This window comes from Aplidium turbinatum, chromosome 15 (genome assembly GCF_918807975.1).
Source record: "Aplidium turbinatum chromosome 15, kaAplTurb1.1, whole genome shotgun sequence".
NCBI classification, from domain to species: Eukaryota; Metazoa; Chordata; class Ascidiacea; order Aplousobranchia; family Polyclinidae; genus Aplidium; species Aplidium turbinatum.
Genome location: NC_137486.1, coordinates 21,112,307 through 21,129,718, shown reverse-complemented (window position 1 = coordinate 21,129,718; position 17,412 = coordinate 21,112,307). Strand labels below are relative to the sequence as shown.

Sequence of the window (17,412 nt, the reverse complement as noted above, 5' to 3'; positions counted from 1 at the left end):
ATGGTGCTGGGCATTCCATTGTCCAAATTAATTCCTGAATTATTCAAGTCTGTCACCAAGCCTATGGTCAACGTCTTGAAAAGAAATGTTCGAAAAAGTCCCTTTTGGAAAGATAAAGTTTTTATACCAATGGCCCAAAGTAAGTTTACTTATGATTTAATTAATAAATAAAATTACACACCAATGATAGTTAAATAACAATGTTGCATATGATTTGCACGTTTTTAGGAATGAATGTCAGAAGCAAAAAGACTGTTCAAATGTTAGATGGCAACATTTTCCCAACCTTCCTATAGAACCCAATATGGTGGTTCTGACTCTTCCAAGGGATGTCAGATTCAGGCCTCGAAATTTGTACTTTTTTCCGGCGGTCAAGCATGTCCTACCGGACTGGCCCTTTCAGCGGACATTTAATATCTCAACCGGACATATTTTTTGCATGTAGATTTTGCACGAAATCACACTACAGTATTTTGTAGTCGTGTTTGTAGAAGAAGATTTTCTACAACAGAATAACTCTGCAATGGTTGATGGCTTAATTAACCAACCCTGAAGTATACTAGAGCAGATTGCTTGCAAATAAATCAGTGCGTTAATGACAGTCGTGTAATGACGCAATAAACACAATTGAAAACAACAATCCAAATTTCCTTATTACAAAAGCAACTACGATCACTTATTCCGTGGTTTTTGCGTTATAGAATCGTTGTGCCAAGCGATTACTGCCGGCGCGGGGTCGTATTCTGTGCAGAAATTCTATTTTTATCAGTATCAGCGTGAATAAGGTCGCCACATTCGCCTAAGCACGTGCGGAACCCAGCTGAGACTTGCTTCTCTGTGACGTTTCTTTTTAACAAACGATCAATGTAACGCAATACAAGCCTTAAAGCAGCCGGCGGCCATGGCCGCTAAGTAGTGCTTGAATGACCGCCGCTGCTACCTTCTCAGTCGGCCAAGTTTGGCCGCCGGTTTCTTCTAGCCAATTATTTAATTTTGCAATAGAATGAGCGTAGATTAACTGTGGAAAATATGTAGTATCTAAGAGTGACACAGAATTAGGTCAGCGCGTTATAATCACCACTGTTGTATTGTCCGGGAACATTTGCTATGGAATATATCCAGTTGCGATCACCAGCTGTACCCGCACATTCGCAAATGCGTGAGCGCATTAGGCCAACGCGCGACGCGCATTCATTCATTCATTGTGCGCGAATGCACGATTAATAGCGTTCAAATCGCAGGTTTGCGATTTTTTGTACGATTATAGAGCAGTATTAGACGAACATAATTGAACAAAAACAAGACAAATTTTTCGCTTATTAAGTAATCTAGAATAAAAAATAAAAAAACATTTGTGCATTTGCCTGTTTGACTAAGTCTTGTTTGTAATTCCTAAGTTTATTTTGTCTTTGTTGTTGTATTTTGTCTTATAGTCTTTGTTTATTTTAACAAAGTGTTAATCTGAAGTGCTAATTTACATCGCCTCGGCAATATTGTCGTTTTTATGTCGATGCAATGTTGTCGGACATTGAATCGTTGTTAAAAACAAGAACTAGGTTAGTTGACATCCGAGGGGAAACACGTATCTTCATTCTTCATAGTTGAGAAATGTTCCCGCTATGGGTTAGTGACTTCACACCCTCAATGGTGACATCATAACGGTATAAATGGTCAGAATTTATGAAATGCGGTATTCGGTAATGCAGTCGAAACAATTTAGTGTCGTTAAATGGTCCAGCAATACCGGATTACAATCCCGATAAAGCAGTTATTGCGTGGTACACGATTCATTTGCAGGACGTCGCTTAGACTGCAACAACGCTAAGTGATCATTTTAGCATTGTTGCAAGTTTAATTCTATTTACTTGTGCTATTGTTATTTGTATTTTGGCCTCCAAGCGCGCAGATTTGGCCGAGAAGGAGCTCCCGGTAGGCCACGATGGCTGCCGGAAAAAAATACGAGTTTTAAGGCCTGGCAATAATCCTCATTGTTAAAATTAGAATACATATCCTGCCGAAAAGTTCAGACAACTTTATTTCAAGGTAACATTGCAAGGCGTTGAAATTATGTAAAAATGGCTACTTTTGCCATCAGCTCGTTAACCACGCCACTCTAATGTGATCTTTAAAGCAATTGCCTGTACTATTATTGTTTCAGCTCCATATTTGTTCGCGTGAAACAAACAAACAATTCAAATTTAAAATATAATTTTGCTGAATTAGCTCTATTTTTGTCAAGAATTTTGCGGCGGTCAACGGTCATTTATGACCGACCAATGAGTTGGCTTCGGCAGACATTCGATGTCATTCCGGAGGTCATGACCGCCGGATATTTCGAGGCCTGCAGATTATATTCCATCATTGGCTTCCCCAAACAGGGAGCCGTTGTACCATGAATGACAGTGACTCAGTTATACTTTATTTCAGAATAAGGATTTGTGTTACGGTTTGTCATTGTATGCAAGTCCAACACCAGTCACAACCTAATACAAGCGTATTCTGTCTATTTGAATCCATAATAAAATAATGGTTTTTTGTTCACTTTTCCGAAAGAAATACATGACACACATTTCATGATCAACTGTGCAATGAAACTCATCTGTTGTTGCATTTGTATTTTTGATATATTTCCACAGCTTACAACAAGAGCTCTGTCAGGGTGAGGTTATGGACCCAAGGCATCACTAGAAACAAAGAACAACTGGAACGATCTGCAAGAATGTCTGATGAAGCAGCACTTGAACTTGGTGCTGAGATTGTCGCCAATTCTGTCACTTTTGCAATAGGCCTGATGGCTATATTGATGCAGCAAAGTATTTCTGCAGCTACGGAGAAGAAAAAAGAGATAAGAGAATCAGAAGATGCCAAGAGAGTAGAACTGACTATATTGGAACTTCGTGGGAAGGTTTTGAACATGGGGCTGACAATACAAGAACTTGATGCCCGTATTCGCGAACTAAACAGAACAATAGTTGCAATGCCTGGCTATGGGAAATCAATTAAGTCTCCAGCTACATCAACAGTAAAGAACCAGTCCAACCGGACTTTACCTTGATCAGATCTGAGCGGTTCGTTGTTTTCTAGAAGCACGGGAAGGACACTTACAAGGTTTAAGAGTAGGTCAATTGCTTAAAAAATATTTGACATGAATTTGAACGACCAGAAAACTTGCTAAATATAGCAAAAGACGTGGCAAAATTGAAGACGACACGCGATAGTCTAAATTAGATTAAAGGTTAGGTCAATTGAGCATTTTGGCGTCATCATGAAAATTATGGTGGCATTGGTTGAACAACTCACAACTCTTCTGGACACGTTGCACAGCTAGTGCTATCATAATGAAATTGTTAGCAGGATACTCTTAACCTCAATATTATAACCTTCTGTGCTTCTTGAGCTGTTCATTTGTGTAAACAGCACCCCCATGCCCATCACAACGATTTCATGCGCCCAAACGTTTTGCATATCAAACCACTTCCTCATAACTTCAGGTTCATGATCATTGAACTCAATGGTAGGTTCAGCCACTTTGCACCGGTTCGTGCGAACTTTCCTCTACAGGCCTGTTGTCATCTTTCGGGTCATTGTGGTCCTAATGAGATGTGAGAACCTGTTGTTAAAGCAGTGAATCCGACCATTGGTTGAACTCATACTGCACCCGCAAAGTACTGATGAAGATTTCATCTCTGTCTTGTGCTAGACTTATTGCAGATTTCGTTAGAATATGAAATTGATGGTTGATTATTAAGTATTTTTTACAAATAACCATCATGGTTTATTTATACGTTTCTTAGCGTGGAATTGTTATTTCCATTTAAGTGTTTATTAAAAATTTATATTTTAGTTCAATGAGCGCTTTTATACCTTTTAATTCAATATTTAGTGAAATTATTTCTTGCTCTTCAAGTCGCTTTAGCAAAGAAGTCAGGAAACTCTTTGTGCCAACGATTTATTGCAACAATTCCAGCGCTGGTGGTGTCTTTGTACTGGAAGTTCTGCTCCACCGTTTCTTGATTGTTTTTGTGCGAGATTTAGACAACGTGCGTCACGTTTTGAAAACTTATCATCACTTCGGTTAGTAAGCGGCGGCTGGAATTCAAAAAGATTATCCGACTAGGTCACTAGAATTTGTATCGAAACTCAAATTAACCATGTTTTTGATATTCGTCATTCTCCAGTTTATTCTCGACTTCGTATTTCCACCATCGAACACCGAGTGAGGTCACTTGGGTCTGATTTAAAAGTTTTCATATTTGTGACCTGCGTTTCACTTCAATGCAATCTTGTCACTTATGCAGACATGATGCCATACAATATTAATTCGTTGGTTCTTGCTTCCAAGGAAGAGTCATATTATTTTGCAAATATTGGTACATTTGTGATTGAATAAATTATACTTCAACGTCACTAATACGTCATCACTGATATTAGTTTGTCACGTGATCACAGTTTGTTGTTACGTGCTAGACACTAAAGCAGGGGTTCCCAACCGGGGGTACTCGTACCCCTTGGGGGTACGAAGATCCTTGGGCCACAGAGCAGCTTTTCAAAGAGATTTTACAGTGACACGAGTCACAGAATTTTTCAATCTTTTTGTGCCGAAACCAGAAATCACTACGACATTCTGCTGTTCCACACTGAAGCAGTGATGTACGCGCATACAAAAAAAACGCATTATTCGGTGAGTTCCTAACCGCTAACCCCTAACCCTAAAACAGCAATGATAATTAGGCTACGGTACCCGATAATTTAAAAAAAAAAAACCGTTAAGGGATCGGACTCACCGAAACGGGCCATTCCGCGAAAAACAATATGCCGTATGCGTCAACGTAACTTGTAAAAAAAGTTGGCGGCGTCAGCGCATACACTAGCGTAAACTAATTTTGTTTGCTAGATGCCAAACATTCACACGGTATAAACCACTCGAAACAAACAAGTTTTATTTTGAATTTCCACGAAGATACACAGGCATCTGAAAGTGTTCATCTGACATTTTGCTGCGTTTTGGTTTCAATATATCTTTGCCCATTGAAAACTTTCTTTCAACTGCAGCGTTGGAAGGTATTGGCGACTGGCGTGTTGTAGCGAAAAAAAATACATTAAAAAGTATGCGTTGACGCTATGCGCTAAAAAACCGCGAAAACTTTACGGCGTAGCCTCAAGCGCAAACTATCCAAAAAAATGTGGCCGCAAGCGTTAGCGTAAACGAAAAATCAACGCCGCAAGTATGCGGCGTAGAATTTGCGGCGTATACGTACATCTCTGCACTGAAGTAAGGTGGCCATCTCGAGGTCGAGTGATGTCACGATTTTTTGAACTTCGAAAAACAATCAAGTTGTATTTACAACATCGAAATTCTAATCTGGCTGCCTCACTTGAAAGTGATGAATTCGTTCAAAGCGTGGCTTATATTTCTGATGTCATGCATCTCCTGAACGAGCTAAACCTGTCGCTTCAAGGTCAACAGATAAATGTGGTTACAGTTTGTGAAAAAAATCAGGCTTTTAAGCTAAAACTATCCCTATGGTTTCGAAGAATTGAAAATGTAAACCTTGCTAATTTTCCTTCTCTTGAGAAAATTGCAAATAACTCTTTGGTGCAAAATGTCAAAAATGAAGTTATTTCCCATTTGAAGATGCTGGTTGATTCTTTCGATGGTTACTTTTCTGCTGTTGAATTGAATTGTTTCCAGCATTGGATTATAAATCCATTTCTTTTTGATTTAACAAAAAATGTTGGATGAGGATAATTTGAAGGAGAACATCATCGAAATGAAAAGCAGCCCAAAATTGAAACTGCTATTTGAAAAATCAAAGTTAGAAGATTTTTGGTGTGTTGCTATGAAAGCCTTGACAGTGTTAATTCTCTGCTCAACAAGTTAGTACTGTGAAAGGGGCTTTTCGACCATGATGTATAATTGTATATCAAGAATGAGTACAGAAATCGTTTGCAACCGGAAGATGATTTACGTGTTGCCTTGAATAAAATTGAACCATCGTTTGAGCGAAATTTATCAATGAAGCAGCAAAAAATATATCACTGAGAAGTGACAAACAAAATAACTGACATGTCATTTATTTTTGTGTGAAATACCGATTTAACGTTTAATTGAGCTATAAAGGCAATTTAATTTAGTAATTTATATCAGAAAAATTCAATCAGAATTTTTTGGGGGGTACGAAGAATGCTCTGACCTGACAAAGGGGTACGAGCAGCAAAAAAGGTTGGGAACCAGGTTGGGAAAAAAAAGAACAGCCGCAGGGGTATGCAGTCGCAAATCTAATGGCCTTTAGTCGCTTTTTCGATGCTGTCTGATCAAAATGCAGTAGAATTTACCTATGGTGGGCGGTGGCACCTGAAGGGGGCTTCGAAAGAGTGCCACAACAGCCGAATTGTACATGTCGATTGAAAACGGTACTTCGCAATAGATACGTCATAATAGCTGAAGTCGAACTTGAAAACACGCAACAATGGCAATGCTTGTGGTTCAAGCTGAACGTTCCAGCTAAGATTAAAACTTCCTATGTTCATGAGCTATGTGTCTTGTAGGCTTCCCCCATCAAATGGTAGTTTGCGTCAGGATTGTAAAACCGTGTATTGGTTAACAGTGTAGAAAAATATATGAAGCTATCAAAGGCACAAGTTCTAACTACATTACGTCGTTTAAAAATAGCGGTGTCTCATACAGCAACCTGAAAAGGCACTTTTACGCGAATAAAACGTCGTTTGACGTTGAAATGTTGTTGCAACGTCAAACGTTGAAATGTAATGCAAGGATACGTCGCATAACAGAAGTAGAGAAACGGGACATCCAGACCTCGCTATAATCATTGGTGCACAACAAGAAAAAAGCTACGGTACGGTTCAAATAATACTTGATTCAAAAAAGCACGCCAGAGGTTATTTGCACTCGGGCTTGTGAGAACTCTCGGAATATCCAGTCATGTGAGTCGCTTGGTGCACGTGTGAAGTGGAAATGACTTCAATCTGAAAGATTTTCTTGGTGCCCATCTCATTACAAAAACGCAAGGCGGTGGTACAAGAATTTTCAAAACCCTGCATGTCCGTGACAAACATGCTACTTATTGAATAAGTTAAAGTACCATGATGACCGGTTGGCCAATCATGTCGGAACTCTGGGAGACGTCACGGCGAATTGTGACGTCTCCGTCGGTACATTGTGACTATCAATGAGAAGTAGGTTTTGAGTTTACTGCCTTATGTGGATGGCGTCAGTGAGTCTTCATCTCCACATGAGGGAGTCACTTCTTCTCGATTTCCCGCATGTACTGCTGCAGGGCTTCTAATCGCGCGTCTATCTCGTCGATGTCTGGATCGTTTGTGACGGTTCTCTTCTGCCGAGAGGATCTCTTCCCCGGCCTGTGGTGGTCGACGTCGGGGGTGCTTGAGAGACGACGACCTTCGTCGGGATATATGGGACTGTCTGCCCATTTAGTCGGCCTGGAAAAGTAGAGTAAAAAGGTAAAGGTGGTCCCATACTTGATTCAAGTGTTGGGTATAAGAAGATAAGGTTCTCATTATACTAAACCTTCGGCACTAACGAGAGTAGGGTGGCCAGTTTCTTTCTCTCGGCCGCCTTTCCTGCAGCAATTATGCCCACCCAATTTATTGCACCCATCAAATTTTACACAACAATGGACTTCCTTTGAGAATTGGTATAGAATACAAGCATGATCACATGGCATATTATAATAACGTCATCTCATACCGCACAGTGTCCCACATGTAAACTTTATAATGTGTAAACGATGTATACTATATACATTATACAATTATACATGTCATCAAGAAGTATCAAAACCTAACAGGCGAGTAGAATAGTTTTATAACGAATTTATATAAGCAACTTGCGTGTCCGACTGTGTTCACATGGAATCTAGAAATATCGCTAACGTTGTAAACCACTACTTGTTTTGAAAACTCTTGCAAATTGTCTGTTCATAATCATCACAACACCAGGCACAGCATGTCGCAAACAACCATTCCACTCAGGGTTGTTGGTATTTTACCCGACCCAAAAAAACCCGGGTGGGTTTTTTTAATAAAACCCACTTAAAAAAAACAAAAAAAACCCATAAAAAAACCCAGAGCATCATATTTGTCCAGTTTTTATAAGAAAATTAAAAAAATGAACAAAAACACTACAAAGCACTTAAAACAAACTTTAAATTAGGACTTAAGGATGTGATTGTGAAGTAAATTTCCAAGAATAAACTGAAAACGCAGTGGATATTGTAATGTACAGTACACAAAAATCAAGTAATGTCACTTTGTGTATACTACACTAAAACTCATTTATGCAAGAATGCCTTATAGTTAAACTGGTGAAAGTACTACTCTACTGTAGTCTGTATATATGATGTGTAATGCAATTTAGGAGGCTATTTACCAATTACAGATTCTGGATTCTAACGCATGGCTCTTTCAGAGCATTTGCCTAAATGGCCATTGACCACGCAATTGCTCATCCATTACTATATATAATGTATATATATAAATGATAAAAAATATTTAAACATGATGGCATAAATGCTCCTTGCCTTCAAATCTAAAGCAAATGATGCAATAATGTGATTTCTACCACGGTAGCATCAACTTGGTATAGAAATCAGTGGATGATGCAACATCCAACTTGATCTTGAAATTAATGGATGATGCAACATTCAAGCAACAACAGCCCTAGTGGATTATTTTATTGAGTTATGCAAGCATGTACTGTGAGTGAAAGGCACTTCATTCGTAAAAAGTAGTTTTGAGGTGAAATAAGCATGAATCTACTCTTTTAAAAAAAAAACCAATAAAACCCAAAAAAACCCGGGTTTTTTTAAAAAAAACCCGGGCGGGTTGGGCTTTTTTAAAAAAACCCGGGTTTTTCTCAACCCTGATTCCACTAACCTTCTAGTTATCGATCCATTATCAGAAGAGTTTCTACTTTCTAGAGAAGCATTGCGGTTTCTTGATCCGGACGACAACCTGGCAACACCGACCCTGGTTTTGCTTCGGCCTCTCCTGTCGCTAGAAGACCTCGCACAGCTCCCAGACCGTCGTTTTCTATGGCGTCACATTCATTAATTTTGACGTCGTCTCTCAAACCAATGAATGGTTGAAAGCTTCAAGTCTTGTCGTCAAACGTCATCAATAAGATTATTCTCAAGCAGAGTTAAATGATTAAATTGGTTCATAACAATGATGTTGAGAAAGAATAATAATTTGCACCTCCTGTGTTTGTAGACAAAGAAAATTGAAAGATCACATTGTGCTGAAAGTGAATGCAAAGCTTAAAAAAAATACGAATAACTAATTTATAACAAACATGCGACAACTCGCCTCTTCTTGGAAGTTGACAGTCTTGACAGATCACTTGAACAAACAAGTTACGTTACCACTGAGCTGTCAACTATCCCAGACAGCAAAATCTGTAAATGTAATAATGACGGCTTTTGCTGTCTGTGTAAACAGCATGTGGAGCTGCTGCGAGTTGATGCAAGTGATTGTCCAGAATGAAGAAATTTACAAAAGTTAAGAATTGCTGCTCTATCGTAAAGACGGAAGAACATACATTCTTTCCTGTGACTCTTGTAACTTCCTCTTCTTCTCTTCATTATAAAGAGTTGGATTGAATCTCGTGAAGCGATTTGGAGTCGGAGTTCTGCTCTTGTACCCGCCACTGAAACAATTACGGGTTGATTTAGATTAGATGATGAGTCACGATTTGGATTAGATGATGGCGACTAAGCCATTTCCTCTTAAAACATTTTGATCTGGGTAACCAAATAGTAAACCCCCAAAAAAATGGTGACCGTACGCCACTGACAAAATACCGAAAATTTATGATTAAGAAAAAATGTTTCTGTAAAACGACAATTAAGCCATTTTGATGTAGGCAACCGATACTTGCAAGACGTAGAAGGATTTTTAAATACTATTCACTAGTAACTACCATTACAGATTTCACCACAGTGAGATGCTGGTGCAAGTACAACAACTTGCAACCTTTCTAAAAAATACTACTATGTTTTTAGCAAAAAAATTAGAAGCCACCACAAAGATTATATAGAGCGTACAAAGAGAGTGCAAGCAGGAATACTGTGCAGCATGAAAGCGAAGGATTCTACTATTATTTTCATAAATTTGGAAAAAATACAAGTTTGGAAGCAACCGCAAAGATTTCCGTTTACAAATGAAATCGACAAAACAATGGGAGTGAACTCTGACCTTTGCAAATATGGACGAGCCTCACGGGAGGAGGATCGGTCACGGGTGACTGACGGTGGGCGATCACGTGACGTGGACCTGCGCTGGTAGAAGGAACCGGACTGCGAACCCCTGGAACTAGGACGGAGGGTGGTCGACCCGGGTCTGGGCCGAGAGACGGAGTTCCTGGAGTGGATCTGTCGACTCGAGTTTGCTGTTGGAGTTCTAGACAAACCAATTATTGTGATGTCATTATCATCCATTCGTCATTGATAGATCATTAAATAAAACAATAAAGTAAAATCGGCAACAATAAAACAAAAAATGCAACATATATGCAATTAAAAAGACATCTGAAACCTCTGTAAGAAAGTAAGTTGAAAGTAACAAGCTATATATATATAGAAAATTATCAAAATCTAAAAACTACATTTAGGTCAACACATCGGCACCACATGATCATTGATCATGAGTGGTATTGCTCACCCGAAATAACCAACGTTTATACAGTATTTTGATAAACATTGAACCCATCCGTTAAACCAGATCCCTCGTTGCCATCCAAGGTTCATTTTTGCAACGTTTACTTCATTGGTATTTATGCACTGCTTCAATATACAGAATGCTCTGCTTCAAAACTACAACAACATAGGTTCTAGACTTGGCTGCTTTTGTATAGTGGAATTTTGATTTGCTTTGAAACGTTTTAAGTTTAAAATACCTTCGACAGAAGCAGAGCCATGAGCAACTCACCGGCGCTTGTACAAGGCTAGCTCGTTTGTAAGGCTCTTTACGCGAATGTTCAACGTTCGCTCCCTTGCTGACAGATCTTGCAGCTGCAAACAATCGAATGCAAATAATTGAGGTCACGTCTCACCAGAGCACAAATCCGTTGTTTACTAAAGTCATAAAACCTATTAACTCTACTACTACAGTATCATAGCCGATGCGGTCTTTGATGAACTAGATGCTCAGGTTTCCTTCTACTACCTATTACCTCTACGTAGTATTTATTATTTATTTATTCCCTAATTTGAAACGACAGGCCAGAGGTCACAACCACATATACAACAGAACGCCAACTATCTTCACCAAGTGAAATAGGTGATGATATCTTAGGAAATCCTTTTTTTCTGGATAAATCATAATGAATGAAAGTGTGTGCGATATCTTACTACGCTGGAAATTGTGCATAAGTAATTTTTTAAGTTATTTTGGCAGCCGATTGTAGCATCGAATAGACAGCGATAGACACGTGTTTCGCCCATGAGGCTGGGCTCATCAGTATCGCACCGTATTCTTGCCACTTGAGTAATCGACCGCCGCTTTACCAGTCAGTTTAACTCTTATCTTTGTGGAAAGAAAGAGCCAACAAAACCAGCAGGTGCCAGGGGTAGGTCAATGTGAAGAAATCTTCGTTCTGGTTAGCGAAGCGTCACTGCAGCTCGCTGTGCTAGTGAGTAATCAGCCTTGTGCTGATAGCCGGGAAGAACGCCTTTCTTCACAGTAATTTTTTGTTTACATCAAACGTATTTTCAGAATCTGGGCTGAACAACAGACCATCCACACCACGTAATGAAACTGTGGGACGTATCAGAACGTGTGGGTGGTCCTGGACGCGGACAGTTAATCGGGTGACACTGGCTATCAACTTCCCGTAGTTGTGACAACCTGGCATTAATGTAGCCTGCGATAAAGTTGGAGTTGAAAAAATGCCTTACTTCTGTGTGTAATCGTTTGTTCTCTGCACTTTTCTTTGAAATCAAGCGTTGAAATCTGTTTTTTTCTTTCATCATTTCCATCTCAAGGTTCTGCACAATTTTCTTTAATATACGAACCTGAAACAGCAACAGTGTGGTTGTTGTTGTTTACTTTCAGTTCTTCCAAGTTAACAAACATTATGAAGCAAAACAAACAAAGACATGTTTAGAAACTTTCAAGTTTCAAATAAAAGTGAATAGTTTTAAACGAACTTTACATGACTAGGGCCGGGAATTGGTTCAAAGTCTCTTTGAGTATGGCATGTAATTTTGTTAGAATTAAGCTCAAAACTTTGCTGATTTCAACGACAACTATTTCACAATTGAGTAATTCCATTTATAATTAAATACCTCTTGTAACTACTAGTCACACATTTTTCTGATTTTTTCACATTTTATACATAGTAAAAAATGGTAACAGTAAAAAAGTTTTTTAAATATGTTCATTGGAGGTAGAGATAGAGCACTTTGAGTTTTTGGCCACTAATAAGGTTTGGGGAGGCAAGAACAGACATTTTTTTCTTTTGTATGTGGAAAAAGCAAACCTCTTTGGAAACGGACAACTTGCTTCCACTCTGCAGTTCACTTTTCAACTCAATGAGAGTTTGTTCTAACCTTTGCTTCTCAAGAAGGATTGCATTGTAGCTAAAAGAAAAATGTAACAGAGTTCAATTAACCCCAGCAAAATAATTCAAGGAAATCTTAAATGGATTTTAAAATTAATGGATACAAAAAAGGGGCGATTGGGGGTAGAAATAATAAACCACTAATGAAGTATATTCAAAGCAACATTTGCTACCCATTATGAGATTTGGCAAAACCTTACTAAGATTTTGCCAAATCTCTTTTGTAAAGACCACCAAGCTTATGCATCACATTAAATTCATTAATACATTAATTCATCACATGTTTCCAAAGTGAAAATGATGTTTCCGTCACCATTGGAACAAAACAGTTTGAAAATCACTGATTCAGACCACTCAAATCTGAATACATTTCCCGAGGTTAAGTACTTGAAGTTAGGATAATTCCATTCAGAAGTCTCAACTTAACAAACATATTGCCAAGCACCATTCAGAACATCTATAAGAAGTCATATAATGCATAACAAATCACCTCGTCTAGCATACACATGCAAATCATCACAAAAACACTTACTCTTCTTTTAGCCGCATGAATTCCCCATCACAATCACCACTACTCTTTCCTCGCTTCAGCTTGCTAATTTCATCATTAAGTTCTTTCACAAGATTTTGAAGATGCACAGGATCAGGCTTTCCATGATATGGCAGAGGCAAGGGGTAATGAATTCTGCAACATCCAAAGTGAAAATTTACAGTAAATCAGCAATTTAAAAATCTTTTTGGTATTGCACTGGATGTAAAAATTAAAAGTAACAACATTTTTTTCATTTAATAAAATACCATTGACCTTTTGTATTACGATATATTGGGAAAAGTTTATCTGGTTTGGTTTTTGGTACAAGGTAAATGCACTAATTTGCAAACATTTAACCAAAACAGTTTAAAATTGCTAAAAATTCATTTTGGAGCAAAATTATCAAAACTAATGTGGTAACCCCCCAATACATTTTATTTGCCTTTTTACTTCTAAAAATAATACCAAGTTCTCCACAATATTATAATAATTAAACCTGTCAAATAACTTTCGGGTGGACATCAAAATGAAAGCTAAAAACTTTGGAAAGTCTTCACCATACTTCAGAAGAAGAAAACTGCATGATCCACAACAATAACACAAGCCAACACACTTTTTGTGTCAGCATAGTAAATGTCATTCCAGGGTATATTTTGGGTGCTGAATTCAAAAATCACATCAGATTTTTTGTATCACATCAGGATTTTATGATATCTGAATGCTGTTGTGGTAAAAATGGGTAAAATCGACTCCTGATCTATATGGGTAGATTATGGCGTTTCATGGAATTTGAACTCTTTTGTCAACAAGGTCTGTGATAAAGTCTAAATTCATCACGATAAAGTCTAAAGTCTACACAAGAGATACAAACATAATATTAATGAAAACAGTGAGGTATTTCAAGACCTGTTTTATTTTTTTTATATTTTAATTTTATTGAAGTGTGATAACTTGAACCCAATTCTTTAAAGTTTATCTGCTAACATTAAACGTTCATCATTTTTTTTTACAAGAGTAGGCTACATTGTTATTTTTTTCGTGTTAAGAAGTAGGTTTGGTGGCTTTGCAAATCCCCAATACATATTTTAAACCTTTTGGCTTTGCCATCTTTTCCTTTTATTGGTGCTACAGTTGTGTGTTTGTAATGTCATTCGTTGTTATGTTTGCGCCAGCAAAAAAAAAATTGAATAGAATAGACACTTAAAAATAGGTTCAATTCTACAGAAAAAAGGAAATTCACATGCGCATTTGGGAAACGTTACTCTGGACAAACTTTCGCTTGCATGATTTTTGTGAATGTTGTGAGTGGATTTAGGATTTCCGTTGATCTATCGTCTTAGGGTTTCCACACAAGCTTTACATGCAGCATGTGTGGAGCCCACGATTTGTCCTGATCACCCAGGCAAATTTTAAAGTATGTAGCCTATGCTTGATTGCTTGTTTCACAAAACTTGTTATGGTTTGCCTTTGGTTAGAAACAGTAGCCTATAACTGCCACATATGTAACAAAGAACATCAGGGTCATTTTCACACTTTTTTGAAGATGTCATTCTGCTACTTATTCACACCACAAACAGAATTAACACCTTGCTAATATGAAAAAATCTGAATACATGAAAATTCAAATAAAATGAGTCGTAGACAAGTTTCACATAAGCTTAAATCTCCACGTTCAGCGAAAAAGATAAAACCGATGTTATATATCAAAAAGTAGAATGGAACTAAGCATTCAGGCAAAAGTGAATGTAACTCTGCCTGTAAGGGGTGGTTTATGGAAAGTTCTCAGAAGATATACATAAGTTGTATGGTCTACCATAGACAGATGGTCCACTAGCCAGATGGTCTAGGTGACTCTTTTGACCAGTGGACCATCTAGCTAGGGGGGCTTCTGACTAGTGTACCTTCGGAAGGTAGGTCGGTCACTCCAATGGTCATGGTGTCATCATACATCTCAAAATGTTACAAAATAAAATCATTTCCATGAATATGACAAATTTTCAAACACTGTTGGCTCATAAGGTCTTCATAAAACGGTAACAGTAAGAGAAAATTCGGCCAAAAAGCCAATATTATGAGAAAAAATATCATGCAAAAATCTCAAAAACCTGATGTGATGGGTAAAATCTGATGTGATTTTTGAAATCAGCAGCCTCAATATACCCCAAATCACATCTTACATTGCAGACATAAAATTTTTTATCTTTTTTGTTGGCCTGTGTAATCAAATAATGTCCGAGACCAAATGCAACAAAACCTTTTCAACATATATTAATGTTAAAAAAATACTGATAATAGATAGAAAATTTAAAATTATACTTCGATAAAATTCACACACCTTTTCTATAAACTAATTTAACCTCAAAATTTACCTTATTCTGAAAGTAAATGATTACCTGTCAAATTCAACTGAATATATAAGAATAAGATATCGTTTGTTTTCTTGTTGACGGGAGGTGGTTCTTGGTTTCGTTGCACGATATCCACCAGAAACTGCTTTTCGATTTCGTAATAGCTCCAAGTCCGCAAATGTGAGAAGATCAAGTGTTACTGATTCTGTGGTCTAAAATGAAATTAACAAATAATGAGAAATGTTTATTATATATACATTTTTAATTTAAGCGTTTAAATAAGGCAAACTTTATACAAGTTTTAAAAACATTCTTAAAGGTTCAACAAATTAAATAATTCATTTACCTTATCTAGTGCACTTTCCAGCATTGACATAAATACATCAAACTGTTTAAAATTTCCGGTTTTTCGAGTTAAATCTTCAATATCTGCAAGGATAATAAAAAATTCAATTTGAAAACAAAACAGGAATGATTTAAACAATGCAATTTTATTTTAATAATATATTACATTGGTATTATAGCATATTTTTCTCAGACATTCAGTGATTTGATTTTTTTTTTCATTAACGAAGCCTTACCATGCTTCTTTCGGTTTGGCATGCTTGCAAGGACTTGGAACCACGCAGTCCAGTCATCGTGGTTGCAAAGAAGTTTTTAATTTTTGTTGAAGTATTACCTGTAATTTTTTTATTCACCAGGTCCCACTAAATGGAAAGCAGTCCTTGAAATGTGATAATGAAATGAACATTAAAGAGTTAAATTTGGTGTTTCTTCTTTTACAAAGATGACCACCTACCCAACTGAGTTACAGCAAGCTATCGATCAGGCTGGACATAGATATATATTTAATATCTATTGTTTGCTTAAATAAACTGCTGTTACATACAAATTTTATTTAAAACTAGGAATATTACGACTAAAACAATGCCAAACTTACAATTAGAATCAAATAGCCCTTTCCACTGGTCGCCAGTTACTTTATCTTCAACATCTACGGATAAACACTGACCGGATTTTTGTATACTTTGAAAGCTCACACGGTATTCAATTCCTCGAAATACATATTCACCATTTGCTCTAAAAGTCTGCTCCATGCTTTCTGCACCGAATAGACTCAATTCACCATCAGATTCAGATCCCAAGTAAAATCGTAAAAATTCTAATTTCTGTCAAACAAACCGCCGGTGTTTGTGTTGATGGTGTAAAATGATGGTAACCGGTCAATACGTGAAAAAACAAAACAAAAAAAGGAAATATTAAAAAAAAGATTGAATTTTCTTCAACACTACGATTGTTTTTGTTAACTATCAAAACTATCAATGAGGCTGCATAGCCGAGTGGTGAAAGCCTTGGAACGGCAATCGAAAGGGCGCCGGTTCGACACCGCTCAAGAGCATGCGGCTGTGTCTCTGGCAGGACACTTAAAGGCATGCCTGAAGGGGGACACGAGGATTGGCTTCCTTGCCTTCCCGTCCACTTAAACTAAATCTTCAACCACCGGGTGTAAGCCAGGATACGACAAACAAACTATCAAAACAAGACGGAATAACTTATTATAAATACAATATATACGAAAAATGACAATACAGTACATATAAATTATAGAATATTCTTATAAAATTGGAATAAACATCTAGAGTGAACCATAGAGAAATAAAACAAAGTAATTTCAGCGGGTTTAACATGATGTATTACATACACAAATATAACATAATTAAAATAAACTCAAACGTTTTCGACACGTACATGTGTCCTCATCAGGAATTACATATCTGCAATATAAATAAAATGAAAATTGTAAAGTAAATTTGACTTTGCACTATAACTGTAACTGTATACTAACGACACTCCAGACTGAAAAGCACAAACTGAACGAGTGACACAGGAATGATTACAAGTAAATTATATGGTGGAAACAGATCACATTG

The 17,412-nt window shown here is 37.4% G+C and overlaps 2 protein-coding genes across 2 annotated transcripts; one reads left to right on the top strand and one right to left on the bottom strand.

Annotated features, from left to right (window-relative positions):
* Nucleotides 1-4,698, top strand: LOC145784576 (optic atrophy 3 protein homolog). The gene is made up of 2 exons (XM_082596424.1): nucleotides 1-139; nucleotides 2,637-4,698. The coding sequence occupies exons 1-2, from the start codon at nucleotides 1-3 to the stop codon at nucleotides 3,053-3,055; spliced, it is 558 nt and encodes a 185-aa protein (XP_082452550.1). The 3' UTR covers nucleotides 3,056-4,698.
* A 1,880-nt stretch (nucleotides 4,699-6,578) lies between these two features.
* On the bottom strand, nucleotides 6,579-16,607 carry LOC145784609 (centrosomal protein CCDC61-like). Its single transcript, XM_082596469.1, has 11 exons — nucleotides 16,422-16,607; nucleotides 15,828-15,910; nucleotides 15,527-15,693; nucleotides 13,134-13,286; nucleotides 12,521-12,620; nucleotides 11,937-12,053; nucleotides 10,969-11,051; nucleotides 10,237-10,440; nucleotides 9,581-9,688; nucleotides 8,917-9,072; nucleotides 6,579-7,461 (listed from the first exon to the last, which is right to left on the bottom strand). Exons 1-11 carry the CDS (start codon nucleotides 16,576-16,578, stop codon nucleotides 7,263-7,265), a joined length of 1,527 nt encoding a protein of 508 aa, XP_082452595.1. The 5' UTR covers nucleotides 16,579-16,607; the 3' UTR covers nucleotides 6,579-7,262.
* Nucleotides 16,608-17,412: the final 805 nt, after the last annotated feature.